General features: G+C 42.5%; 2 protein-coding genes across 2 annotated transcripts; both read right to left on the bottom strand.

The window, feature by feature from the left end:
- Window positions 1–14,358: 14,358 nt before the first annotated feature.
- On the bottom strand, window positions 14,359–15,885 carry MELLADRAFT_117134 (uncharacterized protein; the record flags this gene model as incomplete). The annotated part of the gene is made up of 3 exons (XM_007412457.1): window positions 14,359–14,486; window positions 14,563–15,566; window positions 15,638–15,885. 3 exons carry the CDS (start codon window positions 15,883–15,885, stop codon window positions 14,359–14,361), a joined length of 1,380 nt encoding a protein of 459 aa, XP_007412519.1.
- Window positions 15,886–20,487: 4,602 nt separating this feature from the next.
- MELLADRAFT_89562 (uncharacterized protein) lies at window positions 20,488–23,290 on the bottom strand (the record flags this gene model as incomplete). Its single annotated transcript, XM_007412456.1, has 14 exons — window positions 20,488–20,937; window positions 21,012–21,178; window positions 21,260–21,361; window positions 21,431–21,552; window positions 21,628–21,736; window positions 21,818–21,922; window positions 22,013–22,070; window positions 22,154–22,246; window positions 22,306–22,406; window positions 22,470–22,527; window positions 22,590–22,745; window positions 22,821–22,898; window positions 22,963–23,127; window positions 23,264–23,290. The coding sequence occupies 14 exons, from the start codon at window positions 23,288–23,290 to the stop codon at window positions 20,488–20,490; spliced, it is 1,791 nt and encodes a 596-aa protein (XP_007412518.1).
- Between the last annotated feature and the right edge of the window lie 882 nt (window positions 23,291–24,172).

Here is a 24,172-nt window from a genome sequence, read left to right as displayed (position 1 = left end):
AGGAATCAACCAGCTTCTTTGATTAGGTTCCGGATCAATTGACTCGTCATCTTGTGTTTTTAAATCATTTTGATTTTCAGAATCTGAATCAGGTTGAGATGGACGAAGCGATGTGTCAATTTTCGGATTTTTTTGTTTCAAAGGTCGTCCTCGAGGCCTCTTAGGAGGGTTAGGAGTGGCCATAGGAGGTGTCGCTTGATTGTTCGATAGTGGCATCAGAGCAGTAGAGATCGAATTGAGTTGTTGTAGGCGTAACCAGTCCGATGCGGAAAGGGTTGGGATTGTGAAAGTCGTTGAAGGTAAAGCTGCAGGAGCTCCACCGATGTTTGCTCCAATAACTGGTTGAACTAAGCTAGTTGAGTTGGTGGGAGTAAATGTGGGCGTGGATCCAGAGTTGATTGGGGTACGTGGGGATCGTGAGGAGGGGTTATTTGACTCCATACTGGTTTTTTTTCACATGTGGGTTTTCATATCACCCAGCCTATACCCACATGAAAAAACCCGCATGAAAAAACCAAAAAACCATGCGGGTTTTTCATGTGGTTTTTCATGCGGGTTTGCATGCGGGTTTTAATATTTGTGTACCGCTAATGTTCCCTGTGAGATCCATGTCAGCCGAGAAAAGCTGTTGACAGGCGATGGACACCAGAAATCACTTACCTCCAATATCACCAACACTTTGGCGACTTGCAGTTCCCCTAACAGCACGTGCCGAAACCGAAGACAAGCGGTTGGCAGAAAGCGTAGACATAGTGTCATTTTGCCCTGGAGTTGCATGGGGATCAATATGGAGTCGTGAATGGACAAAGAGGATAAGATGAGAGACAAAGAAGAAGCACTGACCTGTGGACGGAGTCGAGTATGCATAAGGCCCTGTGCTGCGCGATTGTTGTGAAGACATTGTGTGATTCGGTTAGTTTGAGAAGTGACACAAACAGTCGAAAATTTGGTGGTGATGAAGGAATTGAAAATCAAAATTTGAGAGTTCCAGAGAGTTTGATTCAAAGTGGATGAAGGAGAACAACAAAGAGGGGTTTTTATTATCTCACGACGCGAAACAAGAGAAACCGTGTACGCAGGGGTGAAGCCCATCATGCAGCCTTTGATTGGTCCTCACACGCGTCAACGTGGTCGGTTGCGCGCTGACCAATGAGAGGTGGCCAAGGGAATTTCCCCTTGAGAAAAGTCACACCAAAGAATGGGATGTGTCCACCAGCCTCATTTGACATGAGGGCAGCAACATTTGGACCACACGTGCACCAACCAATCAGAGGCTTTTGAAGGGTTTTCCTACGCTGGGTTTCTCTTCTCTTTCAAGAAGAGAAACCCAGCGTGGTATGTGTAAGTTCAAATACTCTGCGAGCAGCAGCCTTTCATTTTATTGCATGGGTGATTTGACCTTTTGCTTTGGTTGCAAAAGAATATCAACAAGAATGTATTGTGTTGCAACATTACATAAATTCCTCACACAGTTTCCTTTTATTCACCAAAAAAGTTTTTTTAATCAGGAATCCATGTTGAGATCATCTTCCTCCAACTCCAAGTCCTCTTCGGGTTCCAAATCCTCATCACCTGATGAAGAGTCTTGGTTCTTTGCTTTTTGTTTACCTTTCAATACCCTTTGTTTCCGTGGTTTCACGGGGACCGTTTGCCAAACATGCAAACCTTCTAACAAAGCATCAAGCCATTGTGCGGGAGAGAGTTGTTGAGGTTGAATATTGGCCACTACCCGATGTGCTTTGGCTGAATAGTGGCTCCCACTATTGAGAATGTATTGGTTGTTGGGGATGTGCGCTACAGTGCTCATACGGATAGATGTTTCCTGTCTTTCAAGCTTTTTTGTTGGTCCTTCGGCAACTGGACACACATCTTGGTGGCAATTGTGCTGGACATTCAAGATGCATTGTATCTTCTGAGCGGGCTTGATTAGTTTGGGCGATGACGTTGAGACTCAACATGGTGGACACTTACAGTGATCTTCACCCATCTTGGGCGATCCGTCCTGATCAGGTCGCGCATGCCGTAAAATGGATTAATACCACCATGTTCTATCTCATGAAGGAGGACCACACATTTTGTCGCTGATTGCCCGTCAGGTTTCCAGATGGCCACAACTTGCCCCACGTCATTTCCATCATGAAGCTGTGACAATAGTTGAATGAGTATCTGATTGCTACAAACGGATGAACAAATGAAAACTCACTTTGACAAAGTTCTCTCGTTCTATGATTTGTTTGTTTCCCAAGACCACTGACAGGTGCTCCTTCCACACTGCATGTGGTACTTCTGTCTCCAAAAACGCAGGAACAATGGAAGGTGGCTTTACTTGCGCTTCAATGGGAAACAACTTGAAATATCAGCACCCGTTGTCAAAACGACCATTGACTTTCCAAAAAAATACTTACGGCCCATGGAGATAACCACCAAATCATTTCCTTTTGGGTTCATGTCCAACACCTTGGATGGGTCCAGGCCCAAGGCCTTGGGGAGTTCAGGCACTGTGTTCAGTAGCGCTTTGACTCGAGGGGAAGCAGAACATCATACCCCCAGGTCTCTATCAAAGAAAGTGTTACCCGAGAGAATAGCACGCATACATTGATAATTATTGAATGTGTTTGCAATATCGCGTCCCGGGCTCATCCGGTTTGAGTGAACTGAGGCTGCGCGCAACACCCCGTTGTAACATTCAAATTTCTCAGTCATGTATAATGTTGCTGGCCCAAAACGCTTGATGGAATCCTTCAGGTGGCTGAGCATATGAAATTTGGGCTTGTTCACCCACTGAGCCGTATTCTTTACGAGTTGGTTGTAAAATATCAAGATCGCCGCCTCCATTTTGCTCAAATACTCTTCCATGTGAGTAATTTCGTGTTGAAAGATGAAAGATGAAAGATGGCACAAAGCGGTCCATAGGTGTTGTTTGTTGGTTGGTAGATATTCAAAGAAAATGAAGGGAACAGTTTGCAGGATTGTTCGGAAGTCTTTTCCCACCAGGCTTTGATAGAATTGGATCAGGTTGTTTGGCTGAATCGGGGCGATGTGGATGCCTTGGGGATCAAATGCTCGCCACCGTCCTGCCAAGTCGCGATATCGTTTGGTCCCGGGCTTGATAATGCCAAAGGATTTCATCATGTCTCTGAACATATACTTTGTAATCCCAAGCAGCACGACGTGAAGCGTTTCCACTGGTGTGTCTTGGTGGCCATCAAAACCTACAGAAACCAACAGTGGACCAGTAAGTGTGACACATTGATTTCAATCAGGGTCTTGGACTCAAGCCTTACCTTTGAGTCGCAGCATTGGGTTGAACATATGCGGCCCAAACTTATCTTTGAGGTCTGCACATAGCTGCTGAACAGTATTGGGCTTGTGTTTATCGTAGGCCAATTGAACGTTTGTAATGAAATAGTCAAGCATTTGATCCTGGATACCGCTTTTGCGCGCTTCTGCCTCCACAGCAGACTTGGTGCGTGGCAATTGGGCAAGGTCCCACAATTCGTGAGTCCTGGTGCGAGTGAGCTCCCAATTGCGTTTGGGCAAAGGTATCTGAATGAATTGTAGGAATTGAACATTTGTCAAATGGTTTGATGAACAAACACTTTCAAGACAAGCAATCATGAAAGTGCAAGTCTTTCACTGACCTCTTCACCTGTGCGATTGACACCAATGAAATCAGACACGTAATCTTCACTCTTTTTATCAACCATACGTGTGACATGTAGGTCACAAATTCTACATGGATTCAATGTATTTGCAGGGTTTGTGGTATTGCTGATCTCAGCGTGCATAGGGCCATCCCCGAGGTGGCATAATACCACCACCATAACCAGGACATCGATGCCCGTGACGTGGTCGTAGGCGACAAAACCTGTAGAACTGTGGGTACTTAAAAACAACAAATGGTAAGCAGAATCCGAGAAATTCAGTGGGGGAGCTACATTGGACTAACTTGATATCGTCCACAACTTCATCAAGCAGCTCTAGAGCAGAGGCGCAGTTGGAGGTTGCCAGGAAGTGGATGTGATATTCTTGGTTGGTCATCTGAGGAGGCAGACCTGCGAGTGTAAAAAATACACTCATGTGCTTGTTCCACTTTTTGGAAACATTGCCAGAGGTATCGTCGGAGTACAGGATTATTGGAATATGTTTGATGAGACGTCCATTTGCTCGTGTTCGCCATGGATTAACAACTGGAAAACGGTGAAAGCCATCCAGGGATTCCTCTGTATTTGATTAATGTTAATTTATCATAGTTCTCTTGAGTGCAGAGGATACGGGAACAACTCACGATATATATATATACTGTTGTCATGGACAAGGCTCTGACCATTGTCCAAATATATTTCACCTGCTGTTTTCCAAAGGTCTTTGATTTTGATCGTGTGAAATCTTTGTGAGTCAAAGGGCGGTTCTGCCGGAATGACAATGCGAAGTCCAGACGGGTGGTGCTGAAGAGTCGCGGGCAGGCATTTTGCTTTGGCGATGCCCTCTTCCTGATAAAAAAATACTGGGACCACCAGGTGCTGTGAGATTGTTTGGACGGGTTCATATATGAAGTAGTGCTTGCCACGATGGGCCACCATCGGAACACGTAGATCCTTGCTGAAATGTTCACGCCATTTTGCCGACTGCGCAAATCGGTTCACCGGCTTGTTAGTGGGTAGCTCGGGAAGGTATTCCAAGTGCGGGCTGACTAAGGGATTTGCAAGCTCCTGGGATAAGGATTTCTGAGGGGTGAGTTCAAGAATCCTCGGATATGATTTTCAAAAGGCATTAAACTGACATTACTAATGATAGTTTCTACTTTTAAGCCAAAGAGCGGGTGGCCATGTGGACTCGTGCGATCCAAGACATTGAGGCCAAAATTTTTCTTCATTTGTTTGCTTAGAGATCGTAATGCCCCCCATTCTGGCAGATCGACATCACATATACGCAAGATAGATCGGATCCTGTGGTATTGAGATTGAGATAAAATACTCCGAGTGGAACCAATGATCAACAATGCCACAAGGTGCTTCAATGGGGTATTGAGTAATGAGTCAATTCAGCCAAAACACTCGCTTTCAAACGCCTGTCCGCTTACCTCTTTCCTTTTGAATGGATACCATTCTGAAGAATCCGGCACGGCAGACACGTGAGCCTCCAGAGCAGTGTCATCCAACAGTTCGTCCTCTTCAGCATCACTATCATGCTCCATGGCTGCAATCGCTTCAGCAATCTTGTGTATGTCCATTTCTAGGTCAGAGTCTTCGGATTCACTGTGTTGATTGAGGTCCGCAATTTGAAGGGCACGGACGGAGGACAATGGTGAAGGTGGCCGGTCTGGGATGTTTGGAGAATCATCGTCAAAGAGTCTTATGTGATCATCCGTTGGAGTGGCCGGCATGGGAGGGTCTCTGGTATTGAGGCCAGGAAGAATCAAATTTTCTGCGGCAATGTGAGCATTGAAAAGGGCCACCTTGTCCAGATGCATTTGGGATTGCGAGTGCCGGACAAAACCTTTCATCACCCAGTCACAAACCAAACATTTCCAAATGGGGTTGGAGGGATCGGTGGAGAGGGATTCAAAGTCTAAAAACAACAACAGAATGAGTGAGTTTCTAGGTAAGGACAATATCACTTGGTGGAAAAAGTCTCTTAATGAAAGAACTTCTGAATTAACATGGGTTGGGTGGAATGTTTCCTTGCGTCATCTAGGAGGGTTGAGGTTGAGGTTTTGGTGCGGTGTGACTGCGAGTCAGATTTGATCAATTGAGTTGTGGAGATGATTTGAAAATGTTTTCCAAAGGAATTTAGTGATCAAAAAATTAATCTATGGTGGGTGGTGGGATTTGTGAGAGATCAACATGGTCCCGTTCTTTATATTTGGTTCATGCAGATCTTTGGTCTCTTGAGCCAATGGTTCAAGGGTTCCAATTTTCCGATCAAACTCACTCAAACTCATAGACTCAAACTGATTTCCGTCATGAACTTCTTCATCTTTCAGTCTTTGTTTGAGATCTGAGTGATAGATTCAAACATTTTTTTGGGCCTTGGTAGGTGTAACAGGGTCATACATCTTGGTTCCAAGCTATCCGCTCTGACTCATTAGGGGTTGGGCGAAAAACCGACCAACAGGTTTTGCGCCATTGAGAAATTACGCGAAAACAGTTGAAGATGGCGGAAAACCACTGGACGCAGGTTTCACAGAACCTGCATCCCCGAATTGAGCTCTCGGGTGGGTCCGATCCTTCTCGTCCAGCTCCTGACGAGCACTCATCAAACTCCCGCCTGATTTGGCTACCAGTGACTTCGTACTGGCTCACAACATGTGTGGTGACTCAGTTTTGGCTCAGGCGTCAGGAAGAAGACGAAGCATTGCGGCGTCGAATATCACATGTTGGTCATGAAAAAATCGACGTGCAGCTTTGGGCGCCGGGCGTGTGTTATTTGACGACTCGTTTCTGGCCAACCGAGATTACCCAGTTGCACCAGCTCTTTCAACTCCCAGAAACCATCACTTTGTATAACGGATGTGTTGAGTCTGGCTTGACTGCACTGGCTATGCTGTTGGCGCGCCTAGCCATGCCCTTTTGCACCTTTCACAGCTCTGTAAAAGGTGCAAAAAGGGTGTTTGCGAGGCTTGAGGCGTGGCAAATTACTTTACCTGTAAGAGCTTTTGAACGGTTAAAGCATGGGCGTGATCACGCAACCAAGCATACCGGTCAACAATTTTGCAAAGCAAAAAGTTGGATAAAAATTGTTGTTGCTTTTGTGTGGCTTTGATATCGATTTCGAGCCATCTCGCAAACGTTCCCAAAAATTTGAACGGCGATTGAACAGGGTTTGGAAACCTGTTGGTCGATTTTTCGCCCAACCCCTATTACCCTCAAACAAACGGTGGTGAAAAACTCACGTTTCATTGAGTACTAGAGTCACGTGGTAATACTAGGATTCAATCAAGCCTTTTTGAAGAAATGGATATGGCTCAAGCAAATGATCTTTGTTTCGGATCTGGCTGTTCCAGTTTGCTTCGGGGCGCTCACCATAACCTTGTCACACGTCTGGGGTTCATGCTGCCTGAACGGCTCATTAACCTCACATAAGTTACCGGTAAGGACTACTTTTAAACATGACAACAAGTCTTGGATTCAATCGATCTGAAAATGTAACTCAGAAAAGTCCAACAGATGCAGGCTCTTTCGCTCTTGCACGCTTCATCAAGGAGAACATCCGAACTCTACCGCTCTTCAGCCTTCCTGAGTGTACTTAAAAACTGAGGAGAGGTCAGAAGTCGCTCCACCAGCCGGTACGTTTCACAAACGTACCAAAGGACTAAAGAAAAAGATCCACCCCACCCGAGAGCTTTCCTAAGCGCACTCAAGTGCTAAAGGAAAGATCACGAGATGTTCCACCAATCAAAAGGTTTCCTTTAGTACTTCAGTACTAAAGGAAAGATTTTGAGATTATCCACCCACTCAAGATATTTCCTAAGCGTACTGAAGTACTAAAGGAAAAATCACAAGAGTTTGATGACCAAAAGGTTTCCTAAGCGTACTGAAGTACTAAAGGAAAGATTTTGAGATTATCCACCCACTCAAGATATTTCCTAAGCGTACTGAAGTACTAAAGGAAAAATCACAAGAGTTTGATAACCAAAAGGATTCCTATGCGTACTGAAGTACTAAAGGAAAGATTTTGAAGTCAAAGGATTCACAGGTGGCGAGGAAATGGCTGATTGGACATGAGCTGCTCTGGTAGTGATTGAGTGGAGTGAGGTAAGAGATTGACAGTGGAGGGGAGTTGGGCTGCAAACGTTTGGTGGGACCAATCCATTATAACCACTCACATTCAGAAAAAGCAGGGAAACAAGGGTCCAAAAGCAGCTGAGCCATTCCGGCGGCTGAATGACCTGATTCGATCCTGGTTTCAGCAGCCAAGACATTCAGTCAGACTTTCAGAGCGGTTTACATAGTCCATCATTCTGCCTGGATTGGTCATATTATTCTTAATGGATATCTTACTCAACACTATTTTAGAAATTGAATTGCCTCCAAACCCTGCTTTTCCTTCAAAACCTGCTTTCTGAAACGCTTTTCAAAACCCTGCTTTCTAAAAGCAGGGTTTGAATTGAATACCCTGGAAACGATTGCTTGACAACAGATGAAGAACAAAGTCGTTCGCTTCAAATCAAATACAAAAATAAATTCAAGTTCAATTTCAACCTCGCGTTCCATGGGCCGGTTTAAAGCAGTCGCTTAACTTGATGGCGATCAACCGGCTTGGGTTCATTAATTGGTAGCACATGAACCGGCTTTGAGGATCGCGGTCTCGAGCTGCCTGCGAGCTTTTGGACCACATTTGTATGTGGCCTGCCAAGACCATCGTCAAAGCCCTTCAGGCGTCCTTTGTTTGTTCGCAAAGGAAGCGTTGAGAGGAGGGGGATTGTATTGATCTAGCGCCACAAAGACCTGCCAGACAAAAGCAAAAAAAACAAAGAAACATGCGATACACTCTACGAGTCGTCATAAACAAGAAGGGATGAGGAGTCTGGGTGAGGATGAATCGAACGTGGTCCTCGCGCCGGCTGACTCCGGTCGGAAGGAGGCTTGAAGCCTGCAGGCGGCCAGCAGCCAGCTCCAGGCCGAATTTCAGACGGCCCATTGGCTGAATGATGCGCCCCGCAAGGACCCTGTCATGTCGGGCACGAGGCCACCGGGGGGTCACCCGATGGCTGTCTTCAGGCGTAGTTTTGACCCGACCACTAAGAGACCAATCCGGATCATTGCGCGACCCAGGATCCCCCCGTGGTGTAAGAATGGCAGTACTTTGAAATTTTCTATTGACTCGATTGAGAAAGTTCATGCTCATACTTTGTTAAAAGATGTACATATATAAACAGAAGGCTTACAGGAGCAGAAGAGAGTGTGTAATTTGAATGATGGACAATGCAGTCTTGGACAAAAATGGTCACTCAATAGGAAAGATTCAACTTGCAACCATGGTATGATGATGTGTTGATTGTTCTTAGATAATTAAAGTTAATTCGGTTTGGATCAGGACTTCACCCTTCTATGAGCTTTAAACAAAGATATCCACTGACTGGACCCAGAGCCAACCTGAAAGAGCAACCTGCACAGTTGCGACCAAAATTAAGTCGGAGGACTGAATCTCCGATGTGAATGTGGTTTTTTCTTTTTTTTCTTTCTCCTCCTCCTATTTGGGCCCGGGAAACCATTAGGGTCGGTTGGTCCGGGTGGGCCGCCTGGTCTGAGGTTTTGAAAGAGGCTGTTACCACCGTGCATGAACCCAATGTCGTTGTCTTCTGAGCTGGGTGATGAAGCAAGATCAATTTGGATAACATATGAGCTGACTTGATCCCATGAGTCTGACCACTTTTGATACAATCATGACGATACATACAGGCGCCTGGATAGTTTACTATGCTGATCCGGAATTCTAATTGTAGGAGAAGTATGAGTGATTGCACCCCGTAGATCTCGACTGAGAGAAGAAAGAGGACTCACTCGAGGTGTGGGGTAGAACTTCGCCGGTTTAATTCATAGGCCGCGGAATCCTTACTACCAAATTGTTTCAAAAAAAGTTTGAACATTTCTCAATTGAAACGAAAAATTGCACGTTATATGACCTACATAGAGGTTGGCACCGCGACGGTGAAAGCTAGGAAAGAACGAAGATTGGGATCAAAAAGTTTGAGTTGAGAATCGAGATTATAAAAGATGAGCTTGCGATCAGTGTAAAAAAGTGATCTACACACCTGCCATAAGAGCGAACACGAAAGTGAGGGAAAGATGAACCATTATTTGAGCCAGAGGCTGATTCTCGATGTGATCACACTTGGGTTTACAAGCAACACCCAAATCGAAACGAAACGCACCGAAATATCGGGTTATTTTATTTCGTTGCGAAGGTACCGAAACGCAATCAAGCGAAATCGCAGTTTGAACCGAAACGCTTGAAGTCCCCAAAGGGTTTCGGTGCGTTAGATAAACCGCAATTCGAAACGAAATCGAACCGAAACCGCAATTTATTTCGGTTTTTGCAGGTACAAATAGGATACAAAGATTGGAGAGGAGGAGACACATATATTAGGAGTTGAAGTTTTAGCTTTGAGATAATCAAAGAAGTATACTATATTCAATAGATCAGGTGATTCAAGTTTTTTGAGCTGAACGAAGAAAGAAAATGAAGAAATCACATTTGTTGAAAGAACTACAACTAGAAAACATGTGAGAGTCAAGTCTTCTTGAGCCACTTTGACTGTAATCTTCTGGTAATGATGGACAATGTAAGGGAAGAGACGTGACAATAACTATCAGCAGCGAACAATAGCTTTTCTGATCATGCACGATAGCTTGTCTGATCGTTCTTCCCTTTACAGGGTATGATGACGCTATAAAAATGATGCTGTCACCCAAAAATGTTGATTACACACCTCATCAGCGAAATGTGAAACTTTATAGACGCTCAAAGTTGGAGCAAGCTCAAGAAAAGTTGTGAGAGTGGGTTTAAGAGAACACTTGAACCTGTTCAAGACGGACAAAAGGAACTGGACGTGAGGAAACAACTTTTGGACGATGTCAATAAAAAGTTCAGATGAGGAAAAGAATGCACAACAGTTCGAAAAGGAAGAGAACTACTGATAGGTGAAAACCTCCTCTCACTTCTCTTTTCACATGTAGTGGACTGGGAAACACCTTGCCTTCACCTTTAACAAACTCGCAACCAACCGCAGCATATTTCGGTTCGTTGCGAGTTGCGGTTCATCAAATCTGGTTTCGGTTCGGTTGAACCGAAATCACGATTTTGCTCATCTTATTTCGGTGCGGGAGGACCGCAATCACATTTCGTTTCGTTTAAACATCTAAATCGCACCGAAATCGCACCGAAACTGAAATATGTTGCGGTGCGATTTGGGTGTTGTTACAAGGAGGGGGAAACTGGAGAGCTGAAGATCAAATATTTGAGAGCGTTCGAAGGGTTGCGGAAGTTGCGAGCGCCGCTCTCATGTAAACTCATCAAAGACGGGGCGTGGGACTTTGATGAGTTTAGCTCTCATGACTCATGAGAGTGGAGTACCTTCCCACCCTGCGACGCATCAACTGGAGTAAAAATTCGTCATTTAAGTATCCGTCTATCCCACAGCACTAAGCTTAACAATGTCGCACGCTCGCCCCTTGCGAGCTGTCCCGAGTGCTTGGCCGCGAGGGAAAATAGGGGACAATTGTGGCGAATAAGATATCAGAGAAAACGCAGGATGAGTATGAAAGATAAGCTTTGGATTCCACAATAATGTTGTACAGTAGACTTCGATATATCCGATATGTTCAAACCCGATATGTACTAGGGTCATCCCTCAGTTTTCAGGGCCATCCCTAAGTTTTCATAACACTCAATTTGTTGTGAATGGTCAAAATTACTGTGCTAGCATTACCACATTGACCTAAAGGAGGGAGATAATATTGATGTTTTGTAAGCATCTTTGTTCCTCCTATATAATCAAAACACAAAACAGTCGAATGACCTCAATGTGAGATGAGACAGAAATTCAATGATGAAAAGATAATCAGGCTCACAAACATGATCTCCAAAACAATTCTTCAACCATTGTGTTTTATAACTGGTGAGATGACCTTTTGAACTGTGATAATTTATAAACCAAAGGACCAAGAGGTACAATCTATAAAAAACAAACCAAATCAAAAACTCAGGCACGATCCAAACAATCTTGAATCAGTATTTTCACTTGTATCCTATCAACTGAGAAATCATCACGGGCTACTACTAGATCATCATATCTGATGATAGCAACCATATTGAAGGTCCTAGGCATACCAGAATGATGAGAGTGATGTCTAAATATGAAAGTCAAACAAAAAAATGTTTTGATCAGATCAGTATGTTATTCTAATTGATATGTTGAACATTTATTCTGATCAAGCTCTTACACAAGGTTACAAGCTCCCAAATCAATACCAGCAAGTGCAACAATTTCCATGGATCCCTTCCAAATGAATGATGAACACAAAAAATTAACCAAGATGGGATGATTCACAAACTACCATCACCAGCCTGTGGGGCTCACACTTATTTTTTGTTTAAAAGAATTTCCCTGTGCTACTTATTTGTGCTTGTACCAATGGCTCCAGGCGGATAGCTGAACTATCAGACTAGCATTTCAAGTTTGGGATGATGATACATGGATATGTTGAAGTGGATGGTTAGAAAGATTAAAAATTGAGGCAGAAGGGCAAATGATGGGGGGATGTGTTGCAGCTTGCTTGTATATGTGCAGACACATTGTGATTGGAGTGACGTATGTGGACAAGGGCAAGATTGTTTAAAAAACAATATGTCATCCCCAAATGTAAGGCTGTACATGCTTTCACTCTCACAATGAGAGTGCCTCTCTGCTACCACAGCCCTTCAAGACTTCTGAAAGGTTTCTTCACACTGGGGAAAAATATCTGTTACATTTCAAGATGTGAGTCATCATCTCATTACTCTTGGTCTACTTTTTTACAGCCACATTGGTGGGTTTTGCCTGAAGTGTTCTATATTGCCTACAGATTAGGGGTTGGTGAGAACTTTCACAGTGCACATACAGCCACACTCAGTGTGGAATCTGGATGAATGTGCAATCTGTGACTCTGATCAACAGTCTCACATAATGATGTGTCAAGATTGGCTCCACAGTGTAACTTCTAAGGGCATAAAAACATACTGTACTAGAAAAGTTTTAAGCTGATAAACTGTTGCAAGGCACAAAATTGGGCTAGCTTCAGACACATATGAGCTAGTCCCAGCTCTGAGGAATGTAATTGTAAGAAGTAGAAACCAAGCACAAGAAAAATAAAATACATAGCACAAAAGGAAAATTTATACAGTATGTGCAAGGTGTTGGGAGGTAGCTATGCAGTAGTGAATCAAAGGTTAAGCATTGTCAAAGATGCAGCAGAATCTGTCTATACCAGATGGCCATTGCTTGGGACTACACTCTTAGGCACCAAGATGATGTCCCTGCTGCTCATTAAATACATCTCTTGAGAAGGAGGAGTGTTTATAGAGAATGCTATGCTCCATCTAGGTGGTTGCTTTCCCCTACCCCACCACAAGATGTTGGAAGGTCTTCAGCTGACTTTAGGTAACATCAATTATACATACCAGAGCTAGATGAATTTACAACAACAGTTTCATTTCCTAAATCACAAATTCAAGTTGAAATTTTCAGACGCTTGTTGAGAGATGAACCACCCTCGATCATTAGACATAAATCAAAGTTTTGAATCTGTTGGAATTAAAACTACATTCAAAGGTGTGAAAGCTCTTATTACCAACTAACCAGGTGTTCCTCTGGTCCCGGTATTCATTGGTCAAGAAGGATATCCATAGAGTAGTACTAGACTCTGTCTCATTTACAAATCATGCAAGACAGAAATTGACATGTCTTTGAGTCTTGTAGTGTCCCAAGGGCTTGCAATAACCCATGACAATGATTGGGGATGCTTGAATCCTCTGGATATTTTCAAGGAATGTCAAGAATTTTGCAATCTTGCACATAAAAATTCTGTCAGTCTCAGTCTTGCAGAGCCATTGGGACCAGTCAAAGATGATCCCAAGAGAGGAATTCTTTAGGTTCATGTGGTAGTTTGCCTATAATTGCCAAAAACTCTCAAAGATTGAGCAGAATTACTCTTGCATTTGGGATTTGTAAAACTTCTGCCCCAAGATACATTTAGTCATTCACCAATCAGGCCCTCAAGAATGCCACTGAACATGTTTCCTTATACATATCCCACCTGCCACCTTTCCACAGTACCTTTACAGAAAACACAACCTAAACTTCAAAGAATCAAACATACCACTACAAGAAGCAATCCTTCTTTATCAGTATACACTCATAAACAGGGTCGAATAAGATACCAGCAAAGTTCACTAGAAGAGAACTTCAGCAGAAGACATGACACAGAAAAACAAATGTCTATGGAGAGCTTAAACATTAAGAAAAACAAAAACAAAAATGCAGACCAATCTTTTCAAAATCACAGATCCATTTGAACAAAAAATAATCTATATCTATATGTCTCTATCAACAAAGATCAAAACATGAAGCAAAAGAACATCCAACGAGAGAAACGAAATTGCGCTATACATACCTACCATGCAGGTTAAACAAAATCAACAGTCCAAACAAAATGAAAAAAGTCGAAGAGAAGCAAGAGAATAGATAACCAAACAGACAAAGAATAAGGGAAGAGAAAATCAGTGCGGTGTTCAAAAAACAGAAATAACCAAAAAAAAATCTATCATTCAAAGAGAAAAATCAATATATGTGAGAGTAGAAAAAGAAGAGTATGGTTAGTTAGAAGAAGAAGGAGAAGAAGTTTGAAGCAAAGTCATATATTCTTGACAATCTGGCCATTCTGTTTGATGATTATCACCTAGAACGATTCTTCTAAGTTGGTGAAGTAAAAGTTCAGCAAAAACTGATGATCATACGCCCCAATCAAAATTCAAAATCAATTTCAACAAACAGAAAAATTCAAAAGAAAGAGAACTTACACCATTGAGCTTTACCCGGATTAAAATGAACCAAATCTTTCAATTCGAATAGAAGTTCATGAGTTACCGAGCTCCAATCCAGAACCCCGATTTGTTTAGAACCAGAGACAGAATTAAGTTTATGAATAAGTTTTAAATGAAATGTATCAAATTGAATGATTCGTTTTGTACTCATCGCATTGGAATTCGCATTTTTGGATGAATATGGCATCGTTCTATAAACCAATTTCGTTTTTTTATTCGGAAAGATCGATTGTAAAACTCTAATAAATTTCATAAACCTTTCTTCATGTTCTAATAACTCTTGGTTTGTTAATCTTTCTCCTATTCTAGGTTTAGATAAAGTTGAATTATGTTTTGAATTATATACTGATGCTTCTGATCTATAAACTAAATCCCATAATCCAGAATTAAATAAAACTAAATCAGGTGTTTTGGTTAATTCGGTTCCTAATAAAGGTAAGTAAAATTTTCGAATTCTAGATTCGAATTCTTGTGGTTCATCTTCATCTGGATGAAAAAATTCTTGTGGACTTTCTATATCGATTCCCATTAAAAACCAATTAGATATAACAAAGTTTAAATTCAAATGTTTTCCAATCCCAATTCTATGAGAAGCAGTTTGAGGTTCTATAAATTTAGGATCAGTTTGGTTGGTTAAAAATCGATGATTAGAAACTTTTGAATTCATTAAAACATCATTGAAAATAAAATGAACTACATTTCTATCTAATGAGTCTCCAATTAAGATTATAGTTTTATCTTTTAACCATTTATGTTCAATTCCATTTAACAAATCTGATAATAACGATTTGATTTTAAAGTTTTGTCCTACTTGTTTTCCTTCATTTCTTCCTCTTCTTCTAGGTTGTGGATTCTTGACTATCCATTGTGCTTCATATTTCGATTTCGTTTGGGGTGGTTGTGGGGTTTCTACTTGTCCAGGTAGTTGATATGGATTATAACAATACTCTGGTAGATTTCTGGATCGAATGATTGACCATCTGTGAAATCAAGGAAGTCAGTTAGTTATCTCTGAAAGGAAATGGTTTGAATAGAAATAGAATGAATTGACCTTTGTGGTAATGATAGATCAGAATGATGAGAATCAATGAAAACGTAAATAAATAAAGATAAACTAATAATTGAAATAAGCAATCTAGTTGGGCGGAGTAGAAGTAATCTGATTTTATTGGTAAGAGTATTAGAAATTGATTTGAATGAGAGGTCTGATTGGTGATTTGATTTTGAAGGTGAGGTAGGTAATTGAATAGGTTGGTTTTGGTTCGATGTTGTTGTTGTCCAGTTTCTAATCGTTGTCATTCTCGTTCTATTTTCTTGATAGCTTCTTATCGTTTTCCTTTTATGGAAATTGGTTCATCGAGCAAAACTAGACCTTGTCTGTGAATTGTGATCAACGCCCGAACCAATCCGAGACGGATGTTGGTATCGTGTTGGTATCGCGTCGCCAACCCGACACCAAATGTCGGATTTTGCCCGTATGGGTTGAGCCAACCCGATATGGAGCCTGGGTTTTTTCCATATCGGGTATCGCCAACACGATACAGGGGTTGGACCGACATTATGTAGGTGATGTCGCCTCCTGGACCCCATCCTTGGCCAGCCCATACCCAAGTCTACAAATCTCCCTGCGTTATCTCAGATCACCCCATCCAACACCAACCATCGGTCGACAGCGCCAGTATCGTGACTTAAGTCGACTCACGATGCTTCCGAATCCCAGGTGGTGGCTCAATCACCCGATGAAACTGTCATATCATCACATTCGACATCACTCAGAATTAGATCCAGCATCGGCTTGTCAGATTTATCTGATTTCAGTTAACCACAGCCAAATTCACAGCTATTCGTTTATCATCTCTAATTTCACTATTAATGCACCATTCATGTGGAAAAATGCAGCATCAATGCAGTAAAATGCAGTGTTAATGCACACACAAAATGAATTCAGAATTCTACCTTTTTCAATTTTGTTTGTCCTTCAGGTCAATCATTTTTCACTTGGGAAAGATCATCACAGTCGACATCACTCAGAATTAGATCCAGCATCGGCTTGTCAGATTTATCTGATTTCAGTTAACCACAGCCAAATTCACAGCTATTCGTTTATCATCTCTAATTTCCAGCGTTCCTTCGTTTCCCTCCTAATCCTACTTTGGCTAAACAATCTCAAAGTTATTGACCCGGTCCCCATCTTCGCTTCAACCATCGATTCCTCCAATCAAAATAATCCAATGGCATCCACAAATTCAGCCTCCACCCAATCACAACCTTCTCCATCTGAGCCTGTTGTCGTCGATGAATCTGGATTGGGATCGACTCTTCCCAATCCCAGTACGCAGAAGCGTAAACGAGGACCTTCCAAGCAGTCTAGCACGCAGACGAAACGCAGAGCAGTTCAAAGTGTATGTTTGAAATCATTTGTTATCGTTATCGTAAATCTCATGCTTTTACTTAAATTTTTCTTTTTATGTACAATACCAGAAATCGAAAAACGAGGTTGTTCCTGAAGGCCTAGACATAGACCGGGACTCTGATATCGAGATCACGGGAGAGACTTGGTCTGTACACAAACCTGAGCCGCGTACCAACCGTGTACGTGAGCTCCTCAAGTATTACGCCGAACCAACTGAATGCCCAGACGAAGTAAGTCCGGCAATTTGTCATCATTCTTCTTTCTGAACCAAATTAACATTCATAAATGGTACATCAGATAGGCAGCGGGGTATTACAATATTATAAGTGTCGCTTTTGTGCCAAATCTTTTGCCAAACCCCCGAATACGTATCAAACTTTGTATGATCATCGCGATGGAGCCGAAACCCGACCAGTTTGTTCAAAACGACATGTTGCCATCAAGAAAGGATTCAAGCTCGATCCATCTTGGTCTGAGCAACAGAAGGCTCAACAGGACTCCAGCAACACCTTAGATTGCTTTGTGGTCAAGCAGCCTTTTGGAGTCAAAAACCTGAACCTCATGCTTGTCATTTGGGTTCTCCGTCATGCGCTTCCCTGGGCAAGATTCGAGGACACTATTCTTCGTGCTGCCATCTGGTTTTCAAACCCACTCGCGACAATCTACTCTGCAACCTGGGCAGCCCAAGCTGCTCAGCGCTTATACATGGGACTACAAAAAAACCTGTTGAGCTGTATCATCGTACGTTGGTTCTTTTCATTTAACTGTTTCTTCTCTTTCTGTTCCATCGTTCCTGGTTTCGGAATCTATATACTACAGGACAATGGCAGTGCGTTTTGTCTCATGCACGATGGGTGGACAACCAAGGGACGGCGTCATGCATTCATCGGAGCCAGTGTATCATACGTTGATAACAATTGGAAATACCAGGTCCGACACCTCACCCTCAAACTAGTGACATGGAACCACTATGGAGTTCTGCTTGCTCGTCCACTGGCTCGGTTCCTTGTTCGACACGGCCTACACAAAAAAATAAGTGGCTTTCCCTCTTTTCATTTATTTCTTTCTGGTGATTATGTCTTAATACTTATTTTTTTAACTTTATCCACATGCTTGCGCAGACAACGGATTCTGGAGCTAATAACAATACCATGGCGACCGAAATGTCGCGTATTTTTAAAGACAGTGATGATCCTGTGGACTGGAATGCGAAGGCCAACCATGTGCGGTGCTACGCACACAAGCTTGCGCTTGTAGTCAAAGCCGGTCTGAGGAGTATCGACATAGATCCAGGACATACAAAGCCCACTACCACTCCTGGACGCGAAATTCCAGTCCCGTCGTTGGCACTTGATGACTCGGCCAACTTTCCTGACGGCCCTACCAATACCGAAGTGGCCGATCACCTAGAAGACGGTGAAGACATCGGCGGGGATTGTGATGGCGACACCGATTCTGAGCCCGAATTCGAAGCCAACTCTGGCATTCAGACCAGTCGATGGAAACCTGATTTAGTTGTACAAGGAATCAACAAAGTACGTATCTTGTGATATATATATCTTTGCAATTATACACAAAAAGCTCATTTACTATTTTATCCATTTATAGGTTGATCTTTTCGCACGTCGGGTATGTTCAAGTGCTGCGCTGCGAGCTCTTTTCAAAGCCCGAAGGGAAGGTCAAGGTTCAATCACCGCAGGGTACGGGATCCGTTGGAACGCTGCTGTCCAGTCTCGCCAAAAGGTTTGTGACGCACAGGAGGTATGTGAATTACTGAATTCAATCATAAACTAAATCTTTTAGTTCTTCTGACCAATATTTATATCTTTATTTTTTGCAGACCGTGACTCAGATGCTCGGAAGTGCAGATAGTCATCTGTTTGATGAGATGACTATCACCCAGAGCGAATGGGCTGCTGTAAGGGCTGCCAATGGTGTTCTCGAAGTAAGTAGTCACGACCTCAATTACCTTACAATTTGTTCTCTCTCTTAATGATATCTTTCATGTTTGCAGATCTTTCTCTCATCTACTCTCATGATGGAGGGAGACAGTCCGACTGGAGCTCGTGTCCTTTCTGAGTATCGTCGAATGGAGCGAGTGTTACAGAAGATGGAAGAAGAAACCCAATATCGAAGCTTACACAAGATGATTGGCGTGATGCTCAAGAAGCTTGCAGTGTATCATAAGGAGGCTCTTGGCTGTGACACTCTTGTCATGGCTACAGTTCTGAATCCAAGCAAGCGTTTGAAGTTTTTCGAGCAATATTACCCTTTTGAGGTCCCTCGAATTCGAGCGATGTTGGACAAAGCCTTTCAAGAACGAATTGTATCATCCAATACTGAAATTGAAATCACTCAGTCTTCAGTGACAGCAACGTCACAGAATGCAGATCAAACTATCAACGATGCAGATGACGACAATCTATTTGGACCTTCGGACGCAACTGAATCAATCAATCTCTCGGATGAACTAGAGCTGTATCTCGGCGCAAAATATCCCTATAAGGACGGGTGTATCCTAAAGTGGTGGCAGGTGAGTGTTTCATTTTATTCTAGTTGGCTCTCTTCTAGTCACTTAAGCATGGGTGATTGGTCGTGATAGGAGAACGAGAAGTGGTTCCCGTTAGTTGCAGCACTTGCAAAAGATTATCTTGCTTGCTCCGGTACGACATGTCCCGTTGAAAGGACGTTTTCATCGGCAGCCGATGTCTGCCAGCCGGATCGTGGTGGCCTTAACTCAAGTACGATGGAAAGGGCTGTAGGCTGTCGGGAGTGGATCAAAGCGGGGGTGCCTCCACCAGAAGAGTTTGGTGAAGCAGCCGAATTAATTGAAAAATACTTGACGAGACAAGGCAGTAACAAGAAGAATTAAGATCACAAGTTGTAAATACTAATCATATTTAAGTGATTGTATTACAATACAAAAAAAAATCTATTATCAATTAAAAATTTTTGTTAACCTATTTTTTGCCGCCATATTGTATCGGCTCGTATCGCTTTAGCGATGCGAGCCGAGTTACCTGAGAAAAAAAAATTGCATGTCGTATCGGGAGTGGGTTCACATATATTGGTGTCCCAATACGACATGAAAAGGCTCTGATATGTCGTATCGGGTCAGATTGGTTCGGGCGTTGTTGTGATGCTTTCAAGAATTTACCGGATATCCAAGAGGGCACCTTACTGACCCGGTCATCGGAGCTCTCTGCAATCGGGTTTTGCACCCAAGTTAACCCAATGAGAGATTGTCACTGATCAATACTAGTGTTCAAGTTTGTAGTCAACAGCTTTTGAAAGGTGAAAGCCAAAGAGTGGGTATTTCAAAATGTTCAGTAACAAAATGATACAAGTTTACAAAAAAAAGTCAAAGAAACACAAAATATGAGATACATATACAATTCTGATGAATGACTTTTTGGTGAGTACAAAGTTCAGAAAAAAAGAGTGACAAAGTAGAAAATCATGAAATGAAGAAGCAGAAAAGAAAGGTTTTATTGTAAAACTTGAGCCGAAGGTTTACCTTTAGTACTATCACCCATGATATTTTCAATATAATATTGAATTCCTTCTTTTCTAAAGTTATCTGCTACAATCTTTCCATTCTCAGTATCCGAGAATTCCATCAATTGAGCATTAGTTCCATATTTTGGCCATTGAACTTTGGTTCCTTTTGGATTAGGATCATTGGTGTAAAGAAAATTCAAGTAACGAGTTTGGATATCTGTACTTCTTCCTGCACTTGGGGCTCGTAAGGCGCTTACTGTGTTGACACCTGAGTATGAACCTACAGAGAGAGTTATAAACACCATCTTCAATACATCTTTCAGAGTTGATGATTTGTGAAACCTACCAAGGTATTGGGTGTCTTTTAATCCACGGTCAATGAACCCATACACCGGAACAGAAGCCTGCACAGATTGTGAGAAGAATCTTCGAAGACCCTAATTGATGAACCATAATTCAGGTGTCAGGATTGAAATCGAGTTATACTAGGTAAGATTGAACTTGTTCTTACTTGGAAAGTGATATCACCAAACAGAGCTGCCATTTGCTTTGAGACAGGGTTCAATTGGTTTTTTAAACCGGTATTGAAAGGAGAACCTTGAGCTGGATCAGAAGGATAAAGTTTCAAAAGGTCCATGATCTCATGTGGTGAGGCACCAGGTAGAAGTTGTTTCAACCCTGAAAAATCATCGCAAAAGGACCAAAACGTTCAACTTTTTCATGTTAAAGTTTCAAAAGGTAATTCAATCAAAGACTTACAAGGTGTAACACCAGTGTCATTAAAGATATGAGCATCTTCAACTAACGTGTCTACAGTTCCAGAATCATCAGAAGATCCTAAGATTATGGGAACCTTGGCCACTGAACACAAAAACGAAAAGATCAGAAACGAGTAACAGAAATGGAAAAAATCAGGTTGAATTAGTTTACCTTTTCCTGCTTTTGCTAAATCTTGAATAGATCCAGTAAGGAACTTTCCATCTACGTAAGTGTGGAATGGTAAAGGATATCGAAGTCTAGAATAGATTCCAGGGAAAGTATTGGCTGCAGCACTGGTTATGAAAAGAAATTCATTGTGTTGGAATATCAGTAAGCTGTGTTGGTACAAGTGATTTGATTAAACTTACACCAATTTTTCAGCCTTGGCTTCACGTAAACAAGCGAGTGATCCTGCTCCAACTGGGCACCCAGCTGCTTTGACAAATTTGTCATAGATCGCCTGACCTGCTACCATTTCTAATAAATGGTTAATTGAAAATGATGTGTTTGGTTAATTCCAAGCACATTTCAGGATTGACATGATCATGGATGACTTACTAGGACTGGGCAGAGCAACAGCTCCTCCAAGGATGGCACTTTGGAATAATCCTTTGCTGTCACCGTCGTAAGCCACCAATTGGTGAGAGACAGCCATGGCTCCCACTAAGATGCGATTTTCAAGAGAGTGAAAAGAATGTTTTCAATGTGAGTGAATTCGAGTGATGCTGATCAACGAAGGAGATATTGACGCACAGTTGGATCCATATAGAGTGACCCGTTTAGGATCGCCTCCAAAGTTGGCGATATGTTTCTGTTAAATAGGAAAAGTTGAGTTTATTCTTGTATGAACTGAGGTTTATTACAGATTCTTGATGTTTTAATGAGAGTCTGTACCTGAACCCATTCCATGGCCAATCTTTGATCTTTCAAACCAAGATTACCGGCGTCAGCGGCAGCCATTTCTTTGCCGCCCAAAAACCCGAAAGCCTTGATATTTGAAAACCAATTAGGATGTTTCTCATCGGACTCGAGAAAAGTTTTCTTACACTTGATCTCCAGTTGGCTGATACCCAGATGAATGGTTTTCCAGTCATTTTTCCGCGTGCCATCAAACCTGCTGGGTTTACACTTCCAGAAGCGGTTTGAGCTGAGGGATCGAGGGCACGATCAGCCCACTTGTCAAGTGATAAAACAGCTTGAAGTAACTCACAGATCCAAAATATAACGGGCAACTTCTGGTCCTTAGGTATCCCAGAAGGCCTAGTCACCTGTTAAGATCCAACCGGATTAGTGAACAGGTCTACAGATGTTCAAAAAGGTTGATGCTTACGTCTAATGTCAAACAGTCTTCTTGACCCACTCTGGTTTGGGTGGCGGTTTGTGCGCCTGATGGAAGAGTCTTTAAGACGGCTAAGATGGTTGCGTTGAAGGAAGATGGATCCGATCCAGCCAGGGGATCAGTGGCAAGACATCCGGGTGATATTTTCTGACATTGAGAGTAATGCGTAGAAGTTAGATATTGGATCTTTTTGAAAAGAAAGTGAAGGATCTCTGGACTAACAGTGGCATCAAAGTTTGGATATTTCTTGGTAGGAGCAACAGGAGACGCGAAACGTCTGGCACCGAGAGGTGGTTCCGCCTGAATGAAACGAAATTAGCATTGTCATCAGGAAGCCTTTGGTGAGTTTCGTTACTTTGCTTACATAGGGAATCGAAGTCCAACTGTCGATTCCACCTTGTGTTTTTCCATTGAAGTCACCATAATCTAAGATGACGTGTGTTGCTCCTTTGTCGCCGGCCGCAGTGCCTGCAGCTGCTGGTAATGGTGCCGCTACTGCAGCTTCCGCGCCTGAAGTTCGCAACAACAACTGACATACAGCAATGATGACAGGTGAGATAAACATAGCTATGAAAACAAGGATAAGAAGTAAGAGGTTAACAGAAGTATGAACAAGTGATTGAGGAGGAAACGACTTTGTATGAGAGACTGATGGGATTTCTCACCGGTTTTGCTTTGGGGTATTTAAGCATTTTTCAATATCGCTCTTTGAGCTGCGTTGTAGGAGAAGATTGCTTCGATCCGAATATTCTTGTTGACCGTGGCGTTGCAGAGCTTTGTAAACAGGGTACTGTGGCTGTTTGGTTGGAGACATCGGGACTTTGTCAAGTTTTGAAGTATCGTCATTTTTTCTCGGGTCCACTGATTTGCACACAGTCTATCGCTGGTAAGGGTTCTACAGGGTTCTACTTCCTTTCAGTGGGAAACATCATCCCAATCTAGCATACTTTATGGTTTGCCTGTGTCCATCAATAACTCCGAAGACTGGCTGTTGCATTTTTTTATCTTGTTGCTTAAAGTCCCTTATGGAACTGCACAGCTATCAGGAACTGGTGTTATTAGTATGTACAATACGCTCCCAGACCCGCTCCCTTGGTGTAATTGGCGAAAATGACGTACTTGACTTTTCCAATCTACAGACCAATCATGGGGCACATATCTGTGATTGTTGGTTTACGGCTCGGTGTGAGGGGGTGGGTGATGTCATCAGGTTAGGCGTGCAAGGGAAGTATGTATCAGTCTTGCCCCTCACAGGATCGCCTGATTGGAACTTGTTGTTCACACCGAGTGGCTTTTGAACCTTCAAGTCTTATTGCTGTAGAATGATTGGATTGTAGCTTTCCCTGAACACCTCAGAGTCGTTGACGGTGTTAAATTCTTCGTATTGGAATGGGGCGGAGTGAATTGATTTGGAAATTGAAATGTAGACCCCGAAGATGGGACTTGAATCCTTGATATTAGTATTTAGTGTGACAAATGATTAGCAAAAGGGATTGGCGTTCAATATTACCGATCCAAGAAGGTCAAGGCCGACATGTCTCTTCATTTAAAAGATTTTGAAGTCTTCTAAACCA

Source organism: Melampsora larici-populina, assembly GCF_000204055.1.
Source record: "Melampsora larici-populina 98AG31 unplaced genomic scaffold MELLAscaffold_31, whole genome shotgun sequence".
In the NCBI taxonomy this organism is placed as follows: domain Eukaryota; kingdom Fungi; phylum Basidiomycota; class Pucciniomycetes; order Pucciniales; family Melampsoraceae; genus Melampsora; species Melampsora laricis-populina.
Note: the sequence above shows the minus strand (reverse complement) of the source record. Positions and strands in the feature narration are given on the sequence as shown.